This window comes from Phasianus colchicus, chromosome Z (assembly GCF_987193195.1).
Source record: "Phasianus colchicus chromosome Z, bPhaCol1.hap1.1, whole genome shotgun sequence".
Lineage (NCBI taxonomy): Eukaryota > Metazoa > Chordata > Aves > Galliformes > Phasianidae > Phasianus > Phasianus colchicus.
Genome location: NC_143476.1, coordinates 1,091,571 through 1,113,208, shown reverse-complemented (window position 1 = coordinate 1,113,208; position 21,638 = coordinate 1,091,571). Strand labels below are relative to the sequence as shown.

The following is a 21,638-nucleotide window of genomic DNA, read 5'->3' as shown; positions in this document are numbered from 1 at the left end:
ATACAGGTTGCTTTTAAATCTACACTTACCTGTTTTCTTCCAACTCCTTGATAAAATTCCTTACTACCTTCAGTTTTACAGCCAAAGCAGTGTTTGAGCTGGTAATGTATTCTTGAACAGCACTGCTGCCTTTAGCATTGTATGTTTAGATATGAAAAGAGAACTTGGTCATTATTTCACGATGAGAGAACCTTGATTTCATACAACAGAATTACAATACTGTAAAATGCCTCTGTAAGAATGTGGCTTTTCTTCTTTCTTTTTTTTTTTTCCTTTTCTTTGTTTTTTTTTTTTTTTCTTTTTTTTTAATTGGAATGGTGAGTGTAAGGTTGATTCAAGATAAAAATGTTGTTTGTAAGTCAATCTCTATACCTGTTTTGAAAAATATGTGCTTTTATTTCTCATTATTTAAAAATTGTCAGGCGTGAAGAATCAGGAGGTCACTCTTGATACAAGATTAATAAATATCTCATATCAAGGTTAGAGAACATTCTCTCTGTACATTTTAACAGAGGAGCTGCATCTGTACATAACTGTAGCTACACACGATAAGCTTTTCTTAAAGGTAGGCAGGAAATTTGGTCTGCGCTGGAACAAAAATCCAGTCCTGTTTTGACTGCTATACTTTTCACTGAGATAAAACAAATGGCATCATTCTGCAGGATGAACTAGATATACGGAATTTGGCACTGCCCTCAAATTTTGTGTAGTGAACTGAGGGACACCAAAGCTTTACAGATTTCTACATATTCTCATGGAGAAATCTAGAGAGATCACAGGACGTAACACTGAGCTTCCAAATGAATAACAAAACACTGATGTTTTTCAGAAGACCAGAAGCTGTAGAGGACCAAGTAGCCCGGTTAGAAAAAGAGTGCACTGAATAATTGGCTGGATTAAATGAACTGCAGTGTATTTGCAGTGTTTATTTTGGCATCCTATGAGGAGATACTAGAGCATTTACATTCTGATTAAATCTACTTCTTCTCCCCCCCCCCCCCTCTTGTAATATTCCAGTAATGCTCTCTTATGGAGAATCTAGATGTGGAGAGAGTACGTATGAAAGCATATAAAACATTCCTAAAAATTGACCTTGCATATCTCTTTTTAGTATTTAGTATAAAGTCTTCTCAGCTTCACATTTTTACTACTGTGTATCTGTACACATGCAATCCCATCTGATTGCCAGCACGGTGAACTAACGACTGGATGAGGCTAATGACAAAGTCTGTTTTTCCATAGTATAACATTTAGTCTCTGAGCTGATCTGGAGGAAAGGGATGGCTTTCTTTTCTGGTATCTAGGACACACTGAAGTATGCAAACATTTAAACCCAGACAGTAAATCATCTCCTAGAGCTCCTTCTTTTCTATGTCATTTCAGGCATGACAGCAGTGAATCCTTGGCTTCCAGTTAAAATCTTTATCATCCTGTTCCCACAGTCGGCAGAAGATCTGGCTTTATCAGCAGATGACAAGAGATGAACCTAATATTGTTCTCAGCTCTCTGAAAAAGCGTGTGAGATGACAAGGATTATTGGATGCATTTCTGGTGGCATCCCCTGTGTCTCAGCCTAACAGTTTCTCTTTGTTTTGTGTCAATCACAGCCAGACTAGAAAGATCTTTGACGACATAAATCAGAATATGAAACAGAAAATAGGATGTCTGCAAGTACATACAATGAATGAGATGTCCATTTCACTGACAAATGTAATAAATAGCACTGGTCTCAATACCAGCAGCTGAGGAGCACCACTTGCACTGGTCTCTACCTGGAAATTAAATTGTTGCCTCAACTCTTTACTTGCGGCCACCCAACCAATACCTCATCTACGGAGTGACCAGTCTAGTCACAGAAACATAAAACTCAACTGTTTAGAAGAGGAGACTGATAAAGGAGGCAGGATAATCCTTTCTCTCAGCTGACTGGCTGTGATGCTGCTCATGTTGCCTAGATGCTCTCAACCACCTTTGCTGACTATCCACACTGCTGGCTTGACGCAGATCAAGACAACCTTCAGGGTGAGTACACAGAAGATTTCCAGTCGTGGGCTGGAATGTAAAATTGGATCTCCTTCTGACTATCCTTGGAGCTTTTCTTGCAGAGACAGGTAGACCAGCAGTTCCATGCTTCAGAACCTCTCTGAGAACTCCTTGCTGGTAGAGAACATCGGCGCCTGAATCACAACCTTTGTGCAGTAACAGAGCATGAAGGAGTGGGGGCATGTCTTTCAGAATATCCACATGGAGCTCACAATTTCTAGCAGGAATTCTGCTCAAGATTAAAAACACTTCCCTGCCTGTGTAGCCTTATCCATCTTCAGTGACACTGGCTGTTTGTATGAGTGAGTACGGAAGCAAAAGCAAAATGGCCATGTTTGTGAGAAATGAAATGGCTAACCTTCTTGGCAGTGCTCACTAAAACCAGCAGACGGTTAGCCTTGCGGGCATCTAAACACCACTCCACTATTCACTCACTCCCCCTTCCCAAGGGGATGAAGGAGAGAACTGGAAACAAAACAGAACTTGTGGGCTGAGATATTCACTAAGACAAAAAAGGAAAGAGTCTTCCCTGGGGCTTTCTGCCAGAGGCTGCAAGTAGGGCCATTGACCCTGGCTGCAATGCACAGCATGTTTTTTACATCCTGTCCTGCCCAGACTGTCCCAAGGGCTGCTGGATGCACATCCCCTTTTCAGTTTGTTCAGAAGCTGTTGCTGCTCAGGGCTCCATGTGAAATCATTCTCCTTTTGGGTCACTCGATAGAGAAGGTTTACAGTCACACTAAGAAAGCTCGTGTTTCCTTTTTGCTGGTCGGTGAAGACATAGCAGTTATTTTATAACCCATGGGAATCTGACAATGTACATCTTGCCATTTTATTCCTGTGATCTCAACGTCCTGTCCACGCTTGATGTCCATGATGAAAACTGGCTTTTGGAGGGATTTGGATCCTTTTCTTCCCTTTCTCAGAAGCTTCTCCTGCTCTGTTGCCCACATGATGATGCCATCCATGTATTGCAGGTGTTCAGGAGCTCCCACTGTTGCAGCTCAGCCCGAATCAGCCCAATGGCAGGGCTGTGTTTCCACCCCTGGGGCAGTCGATTCCAGGTGTACTGGATGCGCCTCCAACTAAAAGCAAACTGTGTCCTGCACTCTGCTGCCAGAGGGACTGAGAAAAATGCTTGTAATGTATTCTTGAACAGCACTGTTTCCTTTAAGATTTATATGTTTAGATATGAAAAGAGAATTGGGACATTATTTCATGATGAGAGAATCTTACATGACAAAACAGAATTACAAAAATCTGACAATACTGTAAAATGTCAGCGTAAGAATGTGGCTTTGATTTTTATTTTTTTTTTTTTAATGGTGAGTGTACCATTAATTCAAGACAAGAATTTTGTTTGTAAGTCGATCCCTATAACTGTTCTTGGCATCATTCAGTAGGATGAACTAGATACATGGAATTTGGCACTGGCTCCCCAGGGCAGTGGTTTGGCACTGAGCTGACAAAGGCCAAAGAGCATTTGCACAATGCTCTCAGACACAGGGCTTGACCCATAGGAGGTTCGGTGTGGAACCAGGAGGTGGAATACATGATCCTCGAGGTCCCTTCCAAATAAAGATATCCCATGATCCTATAATACTTATATTCCCAAGGCCTGTACACAGTGCTCAGATGCTTAACCAAAAGGTTTCATGAAACAGTGAGGTATCTATGTCCCTTTACCACTCAGTTATTCAATTTGCCACATGGATCTTTTATCCAGTCACATTAAAAAAACACTCAAAGTATTTACTTCAGTCTTCCATTCTGATAGAGCTTTCTAGAGCAAATGAATAGTTGCAACTCAGAATGTCCACACCTCCCTTCCTGCACCCTGCATACTTTTTTCATTGTACTGTGATTACGTACCATTCTATTGTCACCCTCATTCTGTCATTATATAGGCAGTTTACTGCCATTACAATTTCCAGCAACAGATGCCCACAAGTACAGCCAGCCTGGAAATATTTTGATTACTTATCTTTGTCCTGATGTCCTTGTAGGAGGTGGGACATTTCTCCATCTCAGCAGCAGAGGGCAGGAGGGGTCCAAGGTGAGGGCACACTCTCCTCTATTTTTCTGGCACTCAAAGACAAAGGGAACATGAAAACCAGCAGTGTTTCCCTGCCCATGGCAAACACCAGCCTTTCCATCCTTACAGTCCTTCCTGCCATCAGCAGAGATATTTTGCTTTCTTGTGCCACTTCATTCCTTTAGCACCTGGCATTCTAACAAAAAAGTACTTACAAGGAATTTTAATATTTTCATATTAAATGTCAGAATTAGAACCTTATATTTACCAGATATTTAAAACGTTCAGCCCAGTGAGAAGTGAATTGATGTTGTATTTAGCATTCAGATAAGAACTTGTAAAGTAAGTAAAAAGTGCTGCTTTAATAAACTATAGTCTCATTGTCAAGCCTTGCACTGTCTCGGCAGATTATTACAGAATGTTCATTCAAGCAGGAATTAAGAGATGCGTCTGAATTGATAATAACAACGAATAATTAAGAAAGCTTGACTACAGTCTGCTTGAAGATTCCAGTCTGAAGTGTGTTCCACCTGATGACAACTGGGAATTTCTTTCTCTCACAATTAGAAGCATTGCACCTCTGACTAAACACATAGCTAATCACCACTGAAAACCTAGATGCAATTTCTGCAGTGCACAGACCAACTACATGTTGATTAACATTCAGAGAGATTGTGCAGGTGTCCTTTTAGGAACTGGACTACAGTATGCTGAGGGATGTATGTGGGGACATTAGGATAACATGCCCTCTGCCTTTTAAGACAGCCCAAGCAGACCAGGTCAGCAGGCTGAAGTGCTGAGTGGGTCACCAGGGCTCAGAGACTTCACTCGGTCATCTGAAAGTTGAGGGACTTCACCCCAAGCTGCCCTTTTCCATGCTGCAAGGAGGCCAAGAGAAGGTGGATCGGCACGGTTCTGGTGCAGACAGGGGCTGCAGTGTGAGCAGGCCTACACAGACAAGGCTGTGCCCACACAGAGTGACAGCAGCTTTCGCTGTGAGCAGATTCCCAGGGGGCCTGAGCCATGGGAGTTCTTGATGGCAGCATGTTCCAATCAGCCCTGGAAGTCTTCTCTGGACGACTGTCGCATTCTGGAATCCACACTGAGGACGCAGTCGCTGTGTCAGAGCAGCTGGCAGAGTCACGGGGAACCGTGACGTAGTTGGCCCAGGGAGCAACAACAAGGCCTGCACTGCTCAGCCAGCCCAGGCCAAAGGGGAGCACGAGAGAGAGCAGAGGAGAGAGGGGGGGAAAGAGGGCCAGGAAGGAAAGGCCTGTGCCTGAATGGACATGTAGCATCAGCTGCCGACAGCAAACTCGGTGATGGCAGGGGCACAGCAGAGCAGTCCAATGCTGGCAGCTTCCTGTGTCTGTCACACAGGCACTGGAGACATGGCCAGCACTGGGAGATCAGCAGAACTGCTGCACACCTCTGCCAGCGCAGGCCAGAGGAGTGCAGAACAGTGAGCTGCTGCTGAGGGGAGAGAGGATGGCCTGAGAGCTGACCTAAGAGGCAGGGCTGGCTGTGTTACAGCAGCCTCTGTGTCCTCCTGCGTTGTCTGTGAGGGCCAGAGGGCCAGAAGAGAACATGCCCAGACAACGAAACCCTGCTGTCCTCTGCTGCTCAGCTGGAGAGATGTTCCGCCTTCCTGAAGGACGCTGATACAAAGATAAGTAATCAAAGTGAGTCCAGGCTGGCTGTACTTGTGGGCATCAGCTGCTGGCAGCTGCCTCTGTGCTGCCATGGGCAGGGCACAGCACACACAGTGTTTGCAGTTCCCTGTGTGACACTGGCCCTGGTGACCTGACAGCCATAGGGAGACAGTAGAAAGAGCTGCCTCCCTCTGCCAGATTAGGCAAAGGTGAGAATCCCAGAATCACAGCATGGCCCAGGTTGGAAAGGAGCTCAAGGTTCATGAGTCTCCAAGCCCCCTGCCATAGGCAGGGCCCCAGCTTCTACATTTAATACGAGGCCAGGCTGCCCAGGGCTCCAGTGTTCGTGTAAGCTCTGCATTTTCAAATGAAAAGAGTGTGATTGTCATTGCAAATGAGACCGATGTGCAGAAAAAAGCACGGTGAGCCCAAGTGCTTTGTGGCTTCAGAGATGAGCCCTTGGCTCTCCAAGGGTGCACAGGGGGCTTTTTTCTCCCTGTGGTGCAGCTTCAGTGCCAACTCACAGGTGAGCTGGTTGGCACACTGTGACAGCCTGCCGCTCTGAAGCTCTTGGGGCAGTGCTCAGTTCTTTTTGAAGTACTCTGGAAAATGCTGCTTCTCCTTCACCAAGTCTGTTTCCAGACAGACGTCTTTTTCTCCTTTGTACACATAAACAGTATCGTGGTAACTCCCTGGCACTGTGCTCAGAAGTGATACTTCTGGAAGCATGTCAGAGAAAAGTGGCCTTGTCCCAGTGGACTTTCAGAGCAGATGAGAACAAGTCTTGGTTGACGGCTTTCTTCTGCTTCTAGAACTGCACAGGCAGGTTGTGTGTTGTCATACTTTATTCCAGAGCGCCAAACTGAAGCAGTTTCTGCAACTTCTTTTTTTCATACTTGTCATTCTTTGCTATTTCTGAGACCTTAACTTAGTCATTTTTAATGCGCTCTCCTCTAAACTACTGTGTCCTCCAGTGTCAGTATTGTATGAATCAGGACTGTGGGATTCCTGGGCTCCATCAGAAGAGGGGTGGCCAGCAGGGACAGAGAGGTGATTGTTCCCCTCTACTCTGCTCTTGTGAGGCCCCATCTGGAATACTGCGACCAGGTCTGGAGCCCCCAGTACAAGAAAGACAGGGAGCTGTTGGAGAGGGTCCAGAGGAGGGCCACGAAGATGATCAGGGGACTGGAGCACCTCCCCTATGAGGACAGGCTGAAAGAGCTGGGCCTGTTCAGCCTGGAGAAAAGAAGGCTGCGGGGTGACCTCATTGCAGCCTTTCAGTACCTAAAGGGAGCCTACAAACAGGAGGGGAATCAAATCTTTGAAAGGGTAGATAACAGCAGGACAAGGGGAAATGGTTTTAAGCTGAGGGAAGGGAGATTTAGGTTGGACGTCAGGGGGAAATTCTTTACAGAGAGAGCGGTGAGGTGCTGGAACAGCTGCCCAGGGAGGTTGTGGATGCCCCGTCCCTGGAGGTGTTCAAGGCCAGATTGGATGGGGCCCTGGGCAGCCTGGTCTAGCATTAGGTGGGATGGTTGGTAGCCCTGCGTGTGGCAGGGGGGTTGGAGATTCATGATCCTTGAGGTCCCTTCCAACCCTGGCAATTCTGTGATTCTGTGATTCTGTGATTTCATCAGTGAAAGGATTCTGCTCTAATGACTGTCATTCTAAAGCTGATATTGTTTCTACCGCATCAGGCTTGCATGAAGCATCTTTGATCAACAGAGAAATCAGAAAAATTGCTTTTCATATTGCAGTTTCCTTTTAACCTGTGATGAAAGCTTTCAGTTTATTTTTGGCACCAGAAATCCTGGGATGCAACCAGGTTAGATAAGAAGTGAAACTGAGTCAACAGTAAAGGAACATAGATGAGATAGCATCACACAGCTCTGGAAAAGATGTTCCAGCTCTGTGTCTACATACACCTTCAGGAGATGAAAAGTACTGGCTTACTGAGGTGTCCTGGGTTGAAGGTTCTGTTAATCTACATTTCTGGAAGAGCTGCTTGCAATAAATACCTTGTAAGGTGAATGAGCTTGATAGAATTAGGGTGTGAAAGAGATGGATTTGCTGTTTCCCTGAAGGTGCAGGAGTATTGCTGTGCCTACAGTCAGTAAACAAGGCAGAAATCACTGTGTTCCTCAGAATGAAAAACAAAAGAATAAAAATCTTTTTGTGAGTGACAGCACGCCTGAATGAAGCACAAATCTAAACATTTAAAATAAGGGTTAGTGTCAAAGGGACTTGCAGTATTTCTCGTGAAGAAATATTTGATGCTTCTTTATGAAAGTCATCCTAACAAAAGTGTACTGATGTCTTTGCTGAGGATTTCCTTGGTTCCAGCCTGAAGGTGTGCGCAGGCATGAGCAGGCAGTGCTGAGCTGCAGGTGAGTGCCTGTGTCCCACAGCAGGAAACCCGCGGATATCTTCAGGGGTTTGAAATGGGCAGAGCTGTAAAACCTGTAGGCTTTCACTGAAATTGTCCTCTGCTTTATTTTGTAATCTTAGTTTCACCAATGCTTTTCAATATTATTTTCGTATGAATGCAGATACATGGGATAGGATTTAAAGTTTTTATGGTGCTGCTGTATAATTTTCTGTAGTCATCATAAGCCAATAAAAAAAAAAAATGGTAATCAAGCAATCTATTAACAACCTGTGGCACGTGTCAAAACAAGGAAATTCCTTGCAGGAAGACAATATTGCTATATAATAATGTGGCTATCCAAAACTGTTAATTATACTTGATGAGCTGGAGATAATCCTGAAATGCGGGACTTTGATCTTAGCCAAGAATAATAAAACTTATTATCATTCTTAAATTGGCAGCTGCTGTAAAAAAAACCTGTGTCTTATTTCCCTTTTAGTAACACTGGCTAAATCAGAGAAACTGATAAAAGAATTTCATGACTGCGGCTTAGGGATTCTTTCCCACTTGACCAGAAGTAATCTATGTCCAAAAATGTCTGTAAATACTTCTTCTATATTATTTTGCCAGATGTATTGATGTTTGAGATGAATGGCAAAAACATTTTGCGTACATAGATAAGCAATGCAAAATTGCTGGATTGTTTTAGAGAAAAAAGCTCCGGTTATCTGATCGTTTCCATACAGAAATAAGATTTGGGGAATGTTGTTTCAATTCCAGCTGCTTGTAAGAAGGACTGTCAGGATGGAAAGGCTAGTGTCTGCCAGGGCAAAGAAACACTTCTGGTTTTCATGTTCCCTTTGTCTTTGAGTGCAAGAGGCCATGAGGAGAGTGTGCCCTAAACATGGACCTTTTTTGACCATTGCAACACAGATGGAGAAATGTCCCACCTTCTAGAAGGACATCAGGACAAAGATATGTAATGAAAATAAGTCCAGGCTGGCTGTGCATGTGGGCATCAGCTGCTGGCATCTGCATTGCTGCTGCCATGAGCATGGCACAGCAGGTAAAAGATTGCTTTTCCTTCTGTGACACAGGAGCTCTTGACTTGAAAGCTAGAGGGATTCACTAGAAAGAGCTGCAACGTCTGCCAGACATGGCAAAAATGAGTGGGATGTTGTTTCAGTTGCTGCTGAAGGCAGGAAGGACTGTAAAGATGGAAAGGCTGGTGTTTGCCATGGGCAGGGAAACACTGCTGGTTTTCATGTTCTCTTTGTCTTTGAGTTCGAGAAAAATAGAGGAGAGTGTGCCATCAGTTTCGACCCGACCTGCCCTCTTCTTCTGAGTTGGAGAAATGTCCAGGCTTCTAGAAGGACTTCAGGACAAAGATATGTAATGAAAATAAGTCCAGGCTGGCTGTCCTTGTGGGCATCAGCTGCTGGCATCTGCATTGCTGCTGCCATGAGCATGGCACAGAAGGTAAAAGATTGCTTTTCCTTCTGTGACACAGGCTCTGTTGAATTGAAAGCAAGAGGGATGTAATAGAAAGAGCTGCAACCTCTGCCAGACATGGCAAAGGTGAGTGGGATGTTGTTTCAGTTGCTGCTGATGGCAGGAAGGACTGTAAGGATGGAAAGGCTGGTGTTTGCCATGGGCAGGGAAACACATCTGGTTTTCCTCTTCTCTTTGTCTTTGAGTGCCAGACTCCAGGAGGATTCCTGTTTCCATGGACTATCAGCAAATTGTCTTTCACTGTGGCGATCACACATTCTTCTGGACCCTGAGGATCCACCTGACAATTTGCCAATAGTTCTAACTAGACAAACACAGACTGAAGAATCTCTCAGTTTTCAGCATGTCCTCATCAGGTGGCAGTTTGGTCCTCTCCTCCAGGCTGCATGACATCTCTGGAATATTACCAGAGAGGCAAAACCCAAGGAAGTTGTGGATGCCCCACTCCTGTATGCATTCAAGGCCAGGCTGGATTTGGCTCTGGGCAGCCTGGTCTAGTGGTTGCCTGCCCTGCACAGAGCAGGGGGTTGAAACTAGATGATCATTGTGGTCCTTTTCAACCCAGGCCATTCTGTGATTCTATGATTTAATCAGAATGTAAATGCTCTAGTATCTCCTCATAGGATGCCAAAAATTAGTCAAGACCTGCAGTACTCCAAATACACTGCAGTTCATTTAATCCAGCCAATTATTCAGTGCACTCTTTTTCTAGCCAGGCTACTTCGTCCTCTACAGGTTCTGTTCTTCTGAAAAACATCAGTGTTTTGTTATTCATTTGGAAGCACAGTGTTACGTCCTGTGATCTCTCTAGATTTCTCCATGAGAATATGTAGAAATCTGTAAAGCTCTGATGTCCCTCAGTTCACTACACAAAATTTAAGGGCAGTGCCAAATTCCGTATATCTAGTTCATCCTACAGAATGATGCCATTTTTTAATCTCAGTGAAAAGTATAGGAGTCAAAACAGGACTGGATTTTTGTTCCAGCGCAGACCAAATTTCCTGCCTACCTTTAAGAAAAGCTCATCGTGTGTAGCTACAGTTACGTACAGATGCAGCTCCTCTGTTAAAATGTACACAGAGAATGTTCTCTAACCTTGATATGAGATATTTACTAATCTTGTATCAAGAGTGACCTCCTGATTCTTCACGCCTGACAATTTTTAAATAATGAGAAATAAAAGCACATATTTTTCAAAACAGGTATAGAGATTGACTTACAAACAACATTTTTATCTTGAATCAACCTTACACTCACCATTCCAATTAAAAAAAAAGAAAAAAAAAAAAAAAAAAACAAAGAAAAGGAAAAAAAAAAAAGAAAGAAGAAAAGCCACATTCTTACAGAGGCATTTTACAGTATTGTAATTCTGTTGTATGAAATCAAGGTTCTCTCATCGTGAAATAATGACCAAGTTCTCTTTTCATATCTAAACATACAATGCTAAAGGCAGCAGTGCTGTTCAAGAATACATTACCAGCTCAAACACTGCTTTGGCTGTAAAACTGAAGGTAGTAAGGAATTTTATCAAGGAGTTGGAAGAAAACAGGTAAGTGTAGATTTAAAAGCAACCTGTATTGTTACTTAGAGTTTGATATAGTGTAATCCAATGCACAGTACTTGTAACGTGTGTTTTATAAAATTCTTTGCAATGTAGGCATCTATTAAGATAAATGCTGCAAGTTCTAATATGTCCATGACCTTTTCAAACCTGTGACCTTAAGTTTGGAATTAAATGCATACAGTGGAAGTAAGAGCTGTCGGTTATTTTGCTCTTTCAGTGTTGAACAGCCGAGGTGTTTTGTTTTGGAGGGTGGATAGTGATGGGACAAGTGGGGAATGGCTTTAAACTGAGACGGGGGGTGTTTAGGTTTAGGTTGGATGTGAGGAGGAAGTTTTTCAGCCAGAGGGTGATGAGGCACTGGAACAGGTTGCCCAGGGAGGCTGTGGATGCCCCATCCCTGCAGGCATCCAAGGCCAGGCTGGATGTGGCTCTGGGCAGCCTGGGCTGCTGGTTGGCAGGTTAGAAACCCAACATGACTTTATTGCAGCCCTGGGTGCAGGGGGATCGCTGCTCCTAGCATGCACACAGAAGAGCTAGAGCACACAGGTGATGTACATTCCACTTGTGAACATTCCTGCAATTCCAGAGAGCGTGCGCCTGTTGCAATCACTGCTGCACAGATTAAAAACTGATTGCAGATGAGCTGTTTTGGTATGGGGTTCTTGCAAACGGTCTGTAGTGGCTGTGTGATTCCTCGGGGAGTTGCTCTCCAGCCCAAAGGTCATGTCCTAAGTCGACCAGATCCCGTTTGTGTCCAGAAATGGCTTACAACAGATCAGCTGCTGGTCAAGTTTCTAACATCACACTGGCCTTGCTCCAGTGTCTGTGTCATCAGCAACAGCACATACGGTGCAGCTCTTCAAGACTTTGGAACACTGAGAGTCTGCACTTGGGCTCCAGACATCCTGCTGCACCAAGAGGTTATTCGAGCTTTGGTATCTTGCAACTTTGTATATAACTACATCACTGTAATCATAAATGTCTAGGAGCATGGAGATGGAGAAATTAATCTTCCTGTAATTCTCTGTACTGTACCCCCGTGGTTGTCAACACCTAATGCAATTGATAACTTGAAAGCTGTCCTTAACAAAAAACATCTGAATTTGTTATTCAAATCACACTGAGGATCAATAAATCCAAATGCTTCTAGCATAACCACGATTATAGGCAGTGTTCAGAAAAGCTCATACAGGAAAACCATGAACACAAGGCTAAAGAGAGACTAAGTGATGCACTGTGCAGGAATACTCATGGAAGTATTCACAATGCAGGAGTCTGATCTGATTACAGATGCTGTGCTTTAAGTACCCCTTATCATATCTTTTTTTTCACTGTTGTGCAGGGGTTGGACTCAGTGATCTCTGGAGGCTGGAGATGCTGTTTGCTAATGGCAGATGGAGAGAGGAAAAGGAAGTGAAAGGCATGCTGTGCATAGCCACCACATGGCATCTGCACCATGTCCCCCTGCACAAAGGAGGAGCAGCTCATAAGCTTGGCCTGGGCCAGGGAAGGGAGCAGACAAACATCTGGACCGACCCCAAACGAGCTGGTTCTGCAGGTTGGGTGTCTTCTGCTGCTTGTCTCACATCCTGCTGCTCAGCGGTAGATTTGTTCCTGCTCAGTGCTAACAGGAAACTCACACAGCATTTCTGTTTCAGCTGTGCCAACGCTTTGATCCCTTGCTGCTTGGATGGGGCGTTTGAAGAATGATGCCTGTGCTGATGTCCAGCCAGGCTTTGGGGATGAGTCTCCACACCAGGGTCCGTCTGACAGGACTGAGGGTTGGGGATTGGGCCAGGTCGAGTCCAGTGTGCTTTGCTCTTGCTCTTAGTGCTTGTTTTTGCTCAGGAGGGCAGGAGGTGAACCTCGTGAACCAATGCCTGCAGACGGGGTTTGCAGAGAAAGAGGTCCTGCAGGCCTTGTGTGACAGCCACGGAGCTGCAGCGAGGCTGCATCAGTGTAAAACACCAGAGATCCACGGAGGTGTGAAGGGGAGCTGTGGGCTGCAGTAACGCAGGAAGGGATGTGCATGCTCGGGGTTTGGTTGTTGTGCATGTGTTAAGTGACTGTGATACCACTGCTGGGTCAGTGTGAGTGTACGGAACAAGTGTGACAGCCTTTTTGATGGAGCCCTGTGAAAGGAGTCCTATGGATATGAGATCCAACTATCAGCCCGTGGGCATCATCCAGGAGTTGGGGTAGGGGATGAGGCAAGGGAAGTTGGGCTGAGAAAGGGAGAAAGCAGTCTGGCAGTAGTTCTGTGTTTCTCCCATCTCCTGCTTTATTTCCTTCCAGGTGAAATAGATGGGTGCTGCAACATGCCCTTGAATGTAACAAAACCCACTCTAGTGTGGATTTGACATGGGCCCAGCACTGCAAGGTACGCTGCTGGGAGGAAGCGTCCATCTGGCTGAGGGCAGGAAGGCCCTCCAGAGGGATGCACTGAGGCCAGTTGTGCGAGGCTCAACAAGAGCAAGCGCCAGGTCCTGCGCTTTGGTCATGACGACCCCGTGCCAGCTTCTCCAGGATTTGGCTGGGGTAGAATTCCAAGCACCCCCTGATTCCAGAACGTTGGGCTGGGCTGTTGGAATCTTCTGCCCTTGTGACTGGTCTTGCCTCCCCACCCTGTCCGTCATGGTGGAGCAGCCTGGTGGCCCTCAGTGATGTCATAAGGGCTAGAATGAGGGGAGGAGCAGTGCGTGCTGCGTCCCTTCATTGGAGCGCTGGAGCTCTGACTGAGCAGCTCGCTTGTTGCACTTGTGCACCGACTGCGTACCTTTGTCTTCACACCGTCCTGTGCAGCACCTTGTAGGTAAGCTGAGACAGTGTGGGAGAGACGGGGGGACAGTGCGTGCTGAGAACTGCTGGCTGGCGGAGCTCATAGGATCACATTATCTCCATCAGCAGAGGGGTGGCCATGAGGGACAGGGAGGTGATCGTCCCCCCCTGCTCTGCTCTTGTGAGGCCCCATCTGCAGTACAGTGTCCAGAAAGACAGGGAGCTCTTGGAGAGGGTCCAGAGGCGAGCCACAAAGATGATCAGGGGCCTGGAGCACCTCCCCTGCAAAGACAGGCTGAGGGAGCTGGGCTTGTTCAGCCTGGAGAAAAGAAGGCTGCGGGGTGACCTCATGGCAGCCTTCAGTACCTAACGGGAGCCTAAAAAGAGGAGGGGAATCAACTCTTTGAAAGGGTAGATAACAGCAGGACAAGGGGAAATGGTTTTAAGTTGAAAACTTAAGTTCTTAAGTTGAGGGAGGGCAGATTTTGGTTTTTCCCTCGTAGTCTTTGCTAAACCGTGGAAGCAAACTGACCTGCTCTTTCTCTCTCCTCTCTCCACCCTCTGCCTGCTTCCCTGGTGCAGCTTTTGCTCGTGGAAGATCAGAGCAAAGTGACAAGGACCGGCTGCGGATTCGAGAGATTTCTCTCCCTCGTTCTGATCTCTTGCCAGGCACCTGCCATGGTTTGTCCCCCCACATGCTTTAGCAGCCCGTGACACCCCATGTTTAGTAACACAGCCTCATCCAGCTTTGATGGGACGCTGGTCACGTGTGGGTTTTCTCCACGTGCTCTGCAGCTCAGCCCTCAGAAGGATGCTGTCTGTGGTGCTGTGACCAGCTGGTCTACAGGAAACCAATCCCTTAGGCAAAGAGTCCCAGCCCCAGCTTGTGCAGAGCTGCACAGCATCACCAGCAGGCGTGCTTGGGCTGTGTGAGTGTGCCCGACAGCTGTAGGGAGCACAGCAGAGATGTGAACAGAGAAAATAAAAGGGTGTTTCTTTTCAGTTCCAGCTTGTCACACCTACGCTGATGGCTGTGGCGTGCAGCGAGATCAGCTGTGAGCCTGACCTGGCATGGACAGAGGTAGAGTATGAAGCTCTGATGGGTCTTTGTTCCCTGACTGCAGCCAGCAGAGTGAGCCGCAGATGTGGTCTCCTGCTTTCCAAGAGAGCTCCTCTGTGGCAAGACACTAGTGCAAGCGTGGCAAGTTTATAAAAGTACCAGAGCCATCTGGGCTGTTGTGTTTGTCCTCTACTGACTTTTCCCTTGAAATGGCTGCAGAAACAACAATCATTCTCTGCTCTGTTTGGCCTCGCTGTTGGTTGGACTGCTCAAGAGAGCTGCTTGGTGCTTGCAATGGCACTGTTTGCACCTTGTAACTGCAGCCGTAGCTTTGGTTTCCCTCTTCACGGTCTCCTAGCATCTTAAACAGTCAGCCTTCCTGCACAAAGAGCGCAGGAAAGGATGGGGCAAAATGGACAAGGCCACCTGTCTGCGTCAGTGCCATTGCTGATTAGTCTGGGTGGGGAGAGATGCATCTTTGCTGGCGTGTGCCTGCTGCACACCAGGAAGAGAAACAGCCGTTATTAGACTTGCAGTTCCTTCTGAAGTGCCCATGATAAGGACCGAGTGCATTTCCTGCAGCTTTCTCTGCAGATGTGCTCCTCACCTTGAAATCCTCCTTGTTGGTTCCCAGCTCCTCACTGTGGCCTGTGCTCTCTGTTTCAGACTGAGAACAAGGGGAAGCCCCTGCTGGACAATGATGTGCCACCTGTGAATGTTCCAGCTATTGCTGCTGCCCATGTCGTTAAGAGACACGTTGCCCAGGCAGCGGATGAACTCTCCTTTGAGGTAAGCAGTTCAAGGCGTTCCTTGTTGTTCAATTTTACAATGGCAAATGCCTTCAGAGCTGCACTGGTGCAATTGCTCTCATGCTCGGCGATGTTTGGCAGTGCAGAAGAATGCAGTTGTTTGAGCTGTGCTTTCCTCCCAGCCGTGCTGAAGCTGGGATTGACGTTGCAATCTCTTGCAGGTGGGAGACATCATCTGTGTCATCGATATGCCACCAAAGGAGCTGACCCCCTGGTGGAGAGGCAAGCTCGGCTTCCAGGTAGGCACAAGCTTCAGACTGGAGAGTGCAACTTCAGTAAAGGCAGGAATCTCAGCTTAGAGCTGCTCTGCCTGCACAGGATGGGTAATGGATGTAAATGGTTTCCCTGTGTCGGTGTCAGAGGACCTTGCCTTTGGCTGCAAATGTTGAAAAATTATTACCTTTATGCTGTAAACTATGGCCATTTTCTGCTGGATAGTCTTACGGATCGTCGGGCAAGCATGTTCCGAGGGAAATGTTACGTGGCTTTTGGTTTAACAGTTCAGATCTGAGAAGTGCTGTATGCAATAGTTGGCCTCTCTTTTCTTCTTGTTACAGGTTGGATTTTTCCCAGGGGAGTGTGTGGAACTCATTAATAAGAACGTTCCTGAGGCACTCATCAACTCAGTGCCAAAGCCAGGTACGGATGTTACATTTGATGGTGTGGGGAAGCAAAAGGAAGTCTTTCTTGGGGTGGTTTCGTGTTTAATACCTCCTTTATCCATCCCACATTGTCCTCTGGGTTGATGATCCTTCATGCACACCACGGAGCCGAGATTTGGCCCAATCCTCCTGTGTTTATGATTGGACTTGGCAAAACTATAGAATACTCATGGAATGGCTTGGGATGGAAGGGACCTCAGGGATCATCATGCTCCAACCCTCCTGCCTCAGGATGGTCTCCCAGCCCCCACATTTAATGTGAGACTAGAACAGGCGGCTCAGGGCCCCATCCAACCTGGCCTTGGGCTCCTCCAGAGATGGGGAAAATCTCTTTTTGTATGTACTGGTTGGTAATGTTCTTCCCGTTCTGACGTGCTCTGTAGAATGTGCTGTGCTCGGCCTCGTCCAATGGAACCAAACCTGAGATGACCTGGTTTCTTCCTTTTGTTGTGCAGTGCCCAAGAAACGCAGCAAGATCCTCACCTTCCTTCGTTCCTTGGTGAAGGCCCGCCCAAAGAAACCGACCGAGCGGGAGGTGGAGAAGGAAAGGGTGTTTGGCAGTGACCTGGGAGAGCATCTTCTCCACTCCGGTCGTGATGGTAAGGAGCAGCCCATTCCTGAGATCTTCCTCTGCTGGGCATCTAAAGAAGATGAAAGGGAGATCAAGTACATCTGTATTTGCTTCAGCCAAGCCTGGCTGGGCTTAGTGGGTGGGATGTGAAGCAAAGTCTGCAGCAGGACTTGAATCAGGAGCTCCACTGACGGCTGGCACGTGTTCTTTAGTCCCCCAGGTCCTCCAGAGCTGCGCTGAGTTCATTGAGCAGCACAGCGTGGTGCAGGGGATATACCGCCTGTCCGGTGTCGCGTCCAACATCCAGAGGCTGCGGTAAGAGTGCTGTGACTGACACAGCCTGAGTGCATCTGGTGTGGCTTTGGGCTTGCCTTCCTCTCGCTCAACCGGGTTTGCGTCCCTCTCTCCAGGCAGGAATTTGAGTCGGAGCAGATTCCTGAGCTCACCGTCCGTGACATTCACAGCGTGAGCTCCCTCTGCAAGATGTACTTCAGGGAGCTCCCGAACCCTCTGCTCACCCACCAGCTGTACGGCAAGTTCTCGGTAAGCACAAGGCAACGTCTTTCATTTCCCTCTTCCCTGGGCCTCTTGGCAGATGGCTGCAGCAGTGCCCCAGCTCTGAGGCCCTTTTGCTGTCAGCCCCACGAGGTTTACTTGCAGTGGTGTACTAGCCTGATTTGTGTCTCGCTCCCTTTCTGCACTACTCCAGGATGCTGTTGGTGCTGCTACAGAGGAGGAGCGGCTGCTCAGAATGCAAGACGTCATCCAGCAGCTGCCCGCTCCTCACTACAGGTCAGTGCTGCCCTCAGCCTGCTGAGCTCAGCCCTGCTGCATTGCAGAGGGCAATGATGCGGTTCCAGGCTTTGTCTCATGCCGGCAATATGAGGAAGGGTTGAAGGCTCCATGGGGTTACTTTATGGGGTCAGTTCCTGGGCATGGGGGCACGCTTGGTGCAGCTGATGGCTGCGGCTGTGCTGTGCTGGGGCTTGGTGCTGCAGCGTGGCACTCAGTCAAGTTGGATCTACTTCATCTTCGGTGACAGTAGCAATCACAAGAACTAGCATGAATGGAGGTTTGCTTTCTGAATTGCAGCACGGCATGCTCGTTGGTGCTGAACGTTTGCCTCTCTTGTTTTCCAGGACACTGGAGTACCTGATGAGACACTTGGCGTGTCTGGCTGGGAGCTCCACCATCACAAACATGCATGCCAAGAACCTAGCCATTGTGTGGGCTCCAAACCTCTTAAGGTAAACTTCTGGTTCTGTTTCAAAACAACGCTTACATCTGTTCTCCAGAAAAAAAAGCAGTCCTCCCTTTTTCTCCATCAAATGTACTCTTCTCCTGTAAAATCTGTGGCTGACAGCAGAGCAGGAGCCTGGGCTGTTCTCCAACCCCACGGGCACAATGTCTAGGTGACAATTTCTGCAGTCTTGTTGAGATGGGACTGACGTGTCCTTGATCATCCAGGAGAAATTCTGCAGTGGCATCACTGATTGCCCACTGTGGAAGTCTCCAGAGCCTCAGCTGACAGCTTTTGGCTGCAACAATTCAGACTCGGGGAAACAGTCTTGGAGAAATGACTTCTAAAATCTGCCATTTCTACAGATCACAGCAGAACGAGTCTGCCTGCGCCAGCGGAAGAGCTGCCTGCATGGAGCTGCAGATGCAGTCGGATGTGGTAGAATTTATCATCAACCACACAGACGCCCTCTTCTGCTCCAAATCCAGAGCAGACATTGCAGATGCAGCAGGTGAGTGTCTTCCTCCATTAGCTTTATCTTGACCTGACACCCTGATCAAATGCAGGCCTTCTCCGGGACCTCTGAAAAATGCTTTTGCTTTGAGGGTACAGCAGACCTCTGGGCTTCCATTAGAATCTGGCATCCTGTTGCTGGATGCTGAGAATGTCCAAGCCCAAACTTCACTAGGAGGAAACTGTCATTATTATGGTTTGCATGCAGGAGAAGCTTGATGCAAGTGTGGCAGTGAAGCTTTCTCAGTTCCCTGCCCCCATTTCCTTGTTTTTTTCCTTGCCTATTTTGATACAGTAAGCTGCTCTTCATTATGACCGTGTCCTTTGCCATAAACATACCTCTGCCCACATGGTTATTTTAAGCTCCTCTTCTTCCAGTGGCTCGGATAAGCAAGCCTGAGAACCACCCAGAACTCTGGTGGCTGTGCTGCTGCTTTCTGATCCTCGCTCTTACCTGTGGTTTTCCCTGACAGGGCACAATTCTCTACCAGGGCCCAAGTCTGTGGGGGTCTCTTCTGCTACCACAATGCTGCTCAGCCTGGAGGAGGCACAGGCACAGAGGCGAGGCCACAGCAGCTCTCCCCCTGTGACAGAGAGCAGCCAGGACATTGAAGTGGAAGAAAGCTCTGCAGCTGGGCAGGGCAAATTCCACACCGTCATTGAATTTCCATCTGACAGGTAAAGAGGACTTTCTTTTCCAGCACCTAGCATCATTGTTTGGGTGTTTTTTTTTTTTTGTTTTTTTTTTTTGTTATTGTTTTTTTTTTCCCAGTATTTCTAGTTCCAAAAGTTGCTGAAAGTAAGTTAGGCTACTGGTGGGGTTTTCCAGATGTGAGGGCCACGTGCCTGAAACCAATTCCAGTTCTCCTCTAAGCAGAGCTGTTGGTCAGACTTGCTGGCACTAGAAATTAAACATGGCAGTGAGATGAGGCCGATGAGGTGCTAATGTAAGAGTCAGAGATGCTTCTGAACTTCCTTTATGGCTGCACAGTTCCTCAGAAAGCAGTTACGCCTGACAGCTCCATCAAAGCCATCCCTCAGATGCTGTGCTGTACAGCTGTGGAGCCTTTGCTCACATGCTCTGCATCTTGCTTGACAGAGTTGAGGGGAATTTAGCCAGCAAGACTTCAGGGCTGAGCTATAGGAATGGAGCCATCCTCAACTGCTGGAAACACAGTGCAGCTCTTCCCTCACCCTGCACCACGCACGACTCACAGCATTGGCTGTTTTCTCTCTCCAGGCAAAATCCACCCAGCAAGAATGAGGAATCACCAGCTAGCAGTTGGTGTTGTTGCTTCAGCCTCAGAAAGCCATCCTCTGGCAGCAAACGCCAACTGCAGCGCAATGCCAGGCAGCCCTCAGAAACAGCAGTGGTAGTCCTGGCAGGTAAGGGTGCAAATGCAGCTTCCAAATCCCTGCTTTTCAGGAACATGGAATTCAAGCTTGCAGTGCACTTCTATCTCCTTCTGGCATTCCAGCCCCCGCCCAACATCTTCAGTTCACCCCTGATCAAGAACCACTGTTGTAATTCAGCTTGTGAAAGTTTGACACTAACCCCTGTGTATCCTTTCTAGGTGAATCGAGCCCTTGCCAACCCATAAGATCCAGGGCAAGTAGCAACGATGCTCTGTGTGCTTCCATCAGTGGAGAGCTCATAGGGAGCACAAATTGCTGCAACTCCAACAGCAGCCTTCCATCTGACATCATTAATGGAGAGAAGGAGCTCATCGAAGTTCATGCTCTCATTACACCTGGCTCTGCTGAAGTTGGTGACCTGAGCCTCCCAGACACCACAGTCACCAGCCTGGATTTTAACCCAGAGTCTCTGCATTGCAGCCCATCCCAAGCACAGTGTGAGTGCCCCGACAGCAGAACCTCCATGCAGGAGCAGGTCAGCGTCAGTGAGGAAGAGCAGAGCCTCTTGCAGGGGGACTTTCAATCAGGCCTCCAGTCCCAGGCACCGGACAGCAGCACTGAGAGCTCTGAGCCACTCTCTCCATGACAAGACAGGATGAGTCCCATCGTCACCATGGACCTCTCACACCCTCCTGTCTTTTATATAATAATAAAAGCACACTGTGCTCAATCAACGCCTTGACTGCTTCCAGAGTCTTCATTCACACGGACTGGGATGAATGCAGCACACAGCAAGGCACCCCAGCTTGCAATGCTGTGGCTGTGGTGTGCGTGCAGCACAGCTCTGGGGTTTTTCCCATTTTGTCTGGCTTTGGGATGTCTGCAGGGAGAGCTCTGCTACCATTTGGCATGGTAGCAAATAATCTCTCGCATCCTGGATGCTGCTCATGATACTCCCAAGCTTCCTGGCTGTGGCTTTGTGATGCTTTTCAGGGCTTTCTGATGCATTTTGATGCCTTGGCTGCTCTTTAACAACTCTCTCCTCCCACCATGTCCTTTCCTGGCTCCCACCTACGAGCTGGCCGTGCAGATCATCTCCAGACCTGTCATCATCACACTGCGGCAGGAGAAGCTCACCCTGGCCAACGTCAGGCAGTACTGCTTGGTCTGCAGCTCAGTGGCCATTTTCCTTTTAGGCGGCTCCTGCAGAAGAATCAAGCAGCAGAAGAATTTGCTCAACCTGCAGCACACAAGTGATACAAAAGCCTAAACAACCTGGGAATCTCTGGGTCTGCAAGACTTCACAGACACTCACCGACTGTGTTTGATGGCTCCCTCCCATCCTTGATTTCCTTCTCCCCTTCTCCACGTCGGATCCCACTGCTGAGCCATGATCAAGCTGCCCAGTGTGGCAGAGCATCATGCAGAGCCGTGCTGGCACTTCCTCCCCTTCCTCTCCTGCAGCTCAGCGTGCA

The 21,638-nt window shown here is 47.6% G+C and overlaps 2 protein-coding genes and 1 long non-coding RNA gene across 5 annotated transcripts in view; all 3 read left to right on the top strand.

Moving 5' to 3' along the window:
- LOC116239474 (rho GTPase-activating protein 32-like) overlaps positions 1-20,878 on the top strand; it is a 124,493-nt gene extending 103,615 nt beyond the window's left edge. The window contains exons 14-15 of the mRNA XM_090131152.1: positions 20,048-20,193; positions 20,382-20,878. Coding sequence (XP_089987278.1) covers positions 20,048-20,193; positions 20,382-20,809 — 574 coding nt within the window. The 3' untranslated portion in view covers positions 20,810-20,878. The remainder of the gene's footprint in view (positions 1-20,047; positions 20,194-20,381) is intronic.
- LOC149912154 (uncharacterized) lies at positions 12,501-14,615 on the top strand. 3 transcript variants are annotated; one of them, XR_016461922.1, is made up of 4 exons: positions 12,501-12,732; positions 12,833-13,157; positions 13,470-13,986; positions 14,535-14,615. It is a non-coding gene; the product is annotated as an uncharacterized LOC149912154 (long non-coding RNA). The 3 variants fall into 3 exon arrangements; XR_016461921.1 differs by having other exon boundaries at positions 12,501-12,934; positions 13,023-13,157; XR_016461920.1 differs by having other exon boundaries at positions 12,501-13,157.
- On the top strand, positions 14,723-18,928 carry LOC149912153 (rho GTPase-activating protein 32-like). The gene is made up of 11 exons (XM_090132216.1): positions 14,723-15,033; positions 15,679-15,801; positions 15,983-16,060; positions 16,379-16,460; positions 16,939-17,082; positions 17,267-17,369; positions 17,465-17,597; positions 17,764-17,846; positions 18,194-18,301; positions 18,660-18,805; positions 18,900-18,928. Exons 1-11 carry the CDS (start codon positions 14,980-14,982, stop codon positions 18,926-18,928), a joined length of 1,083 nt encoding a protein of 360 aa, XP_089988342.1. The 5' UTR covers positions 14,723-14,979.
- Positions 20,879-21,638: the final 760 nt, after the last annotated feature.

Coding starts and splice junctions, on each gene's coding strand:
- LOC149912153 (XM_090132216.1), top strand. CDS start 14,980: ATGGCTGTGGCGTGCAGCGAGATCAGCTGTGAGCCTGACCTGGCATGG. Junction 15,802..15,982: donor CGGATGAACTCTCCTTTGAG/GTAAGCAGTTCA, acceptor AATCTCTTGCAG/GTGGGAGACATCATCTGTGT. Junction 17,370..17,464: donor TCCAACATCCAGAGGCTGCG/GTAAGAGTGCTG, acceptor CCCTCTCTCCAG/GCAGGAATTTGAGTCGGAGC.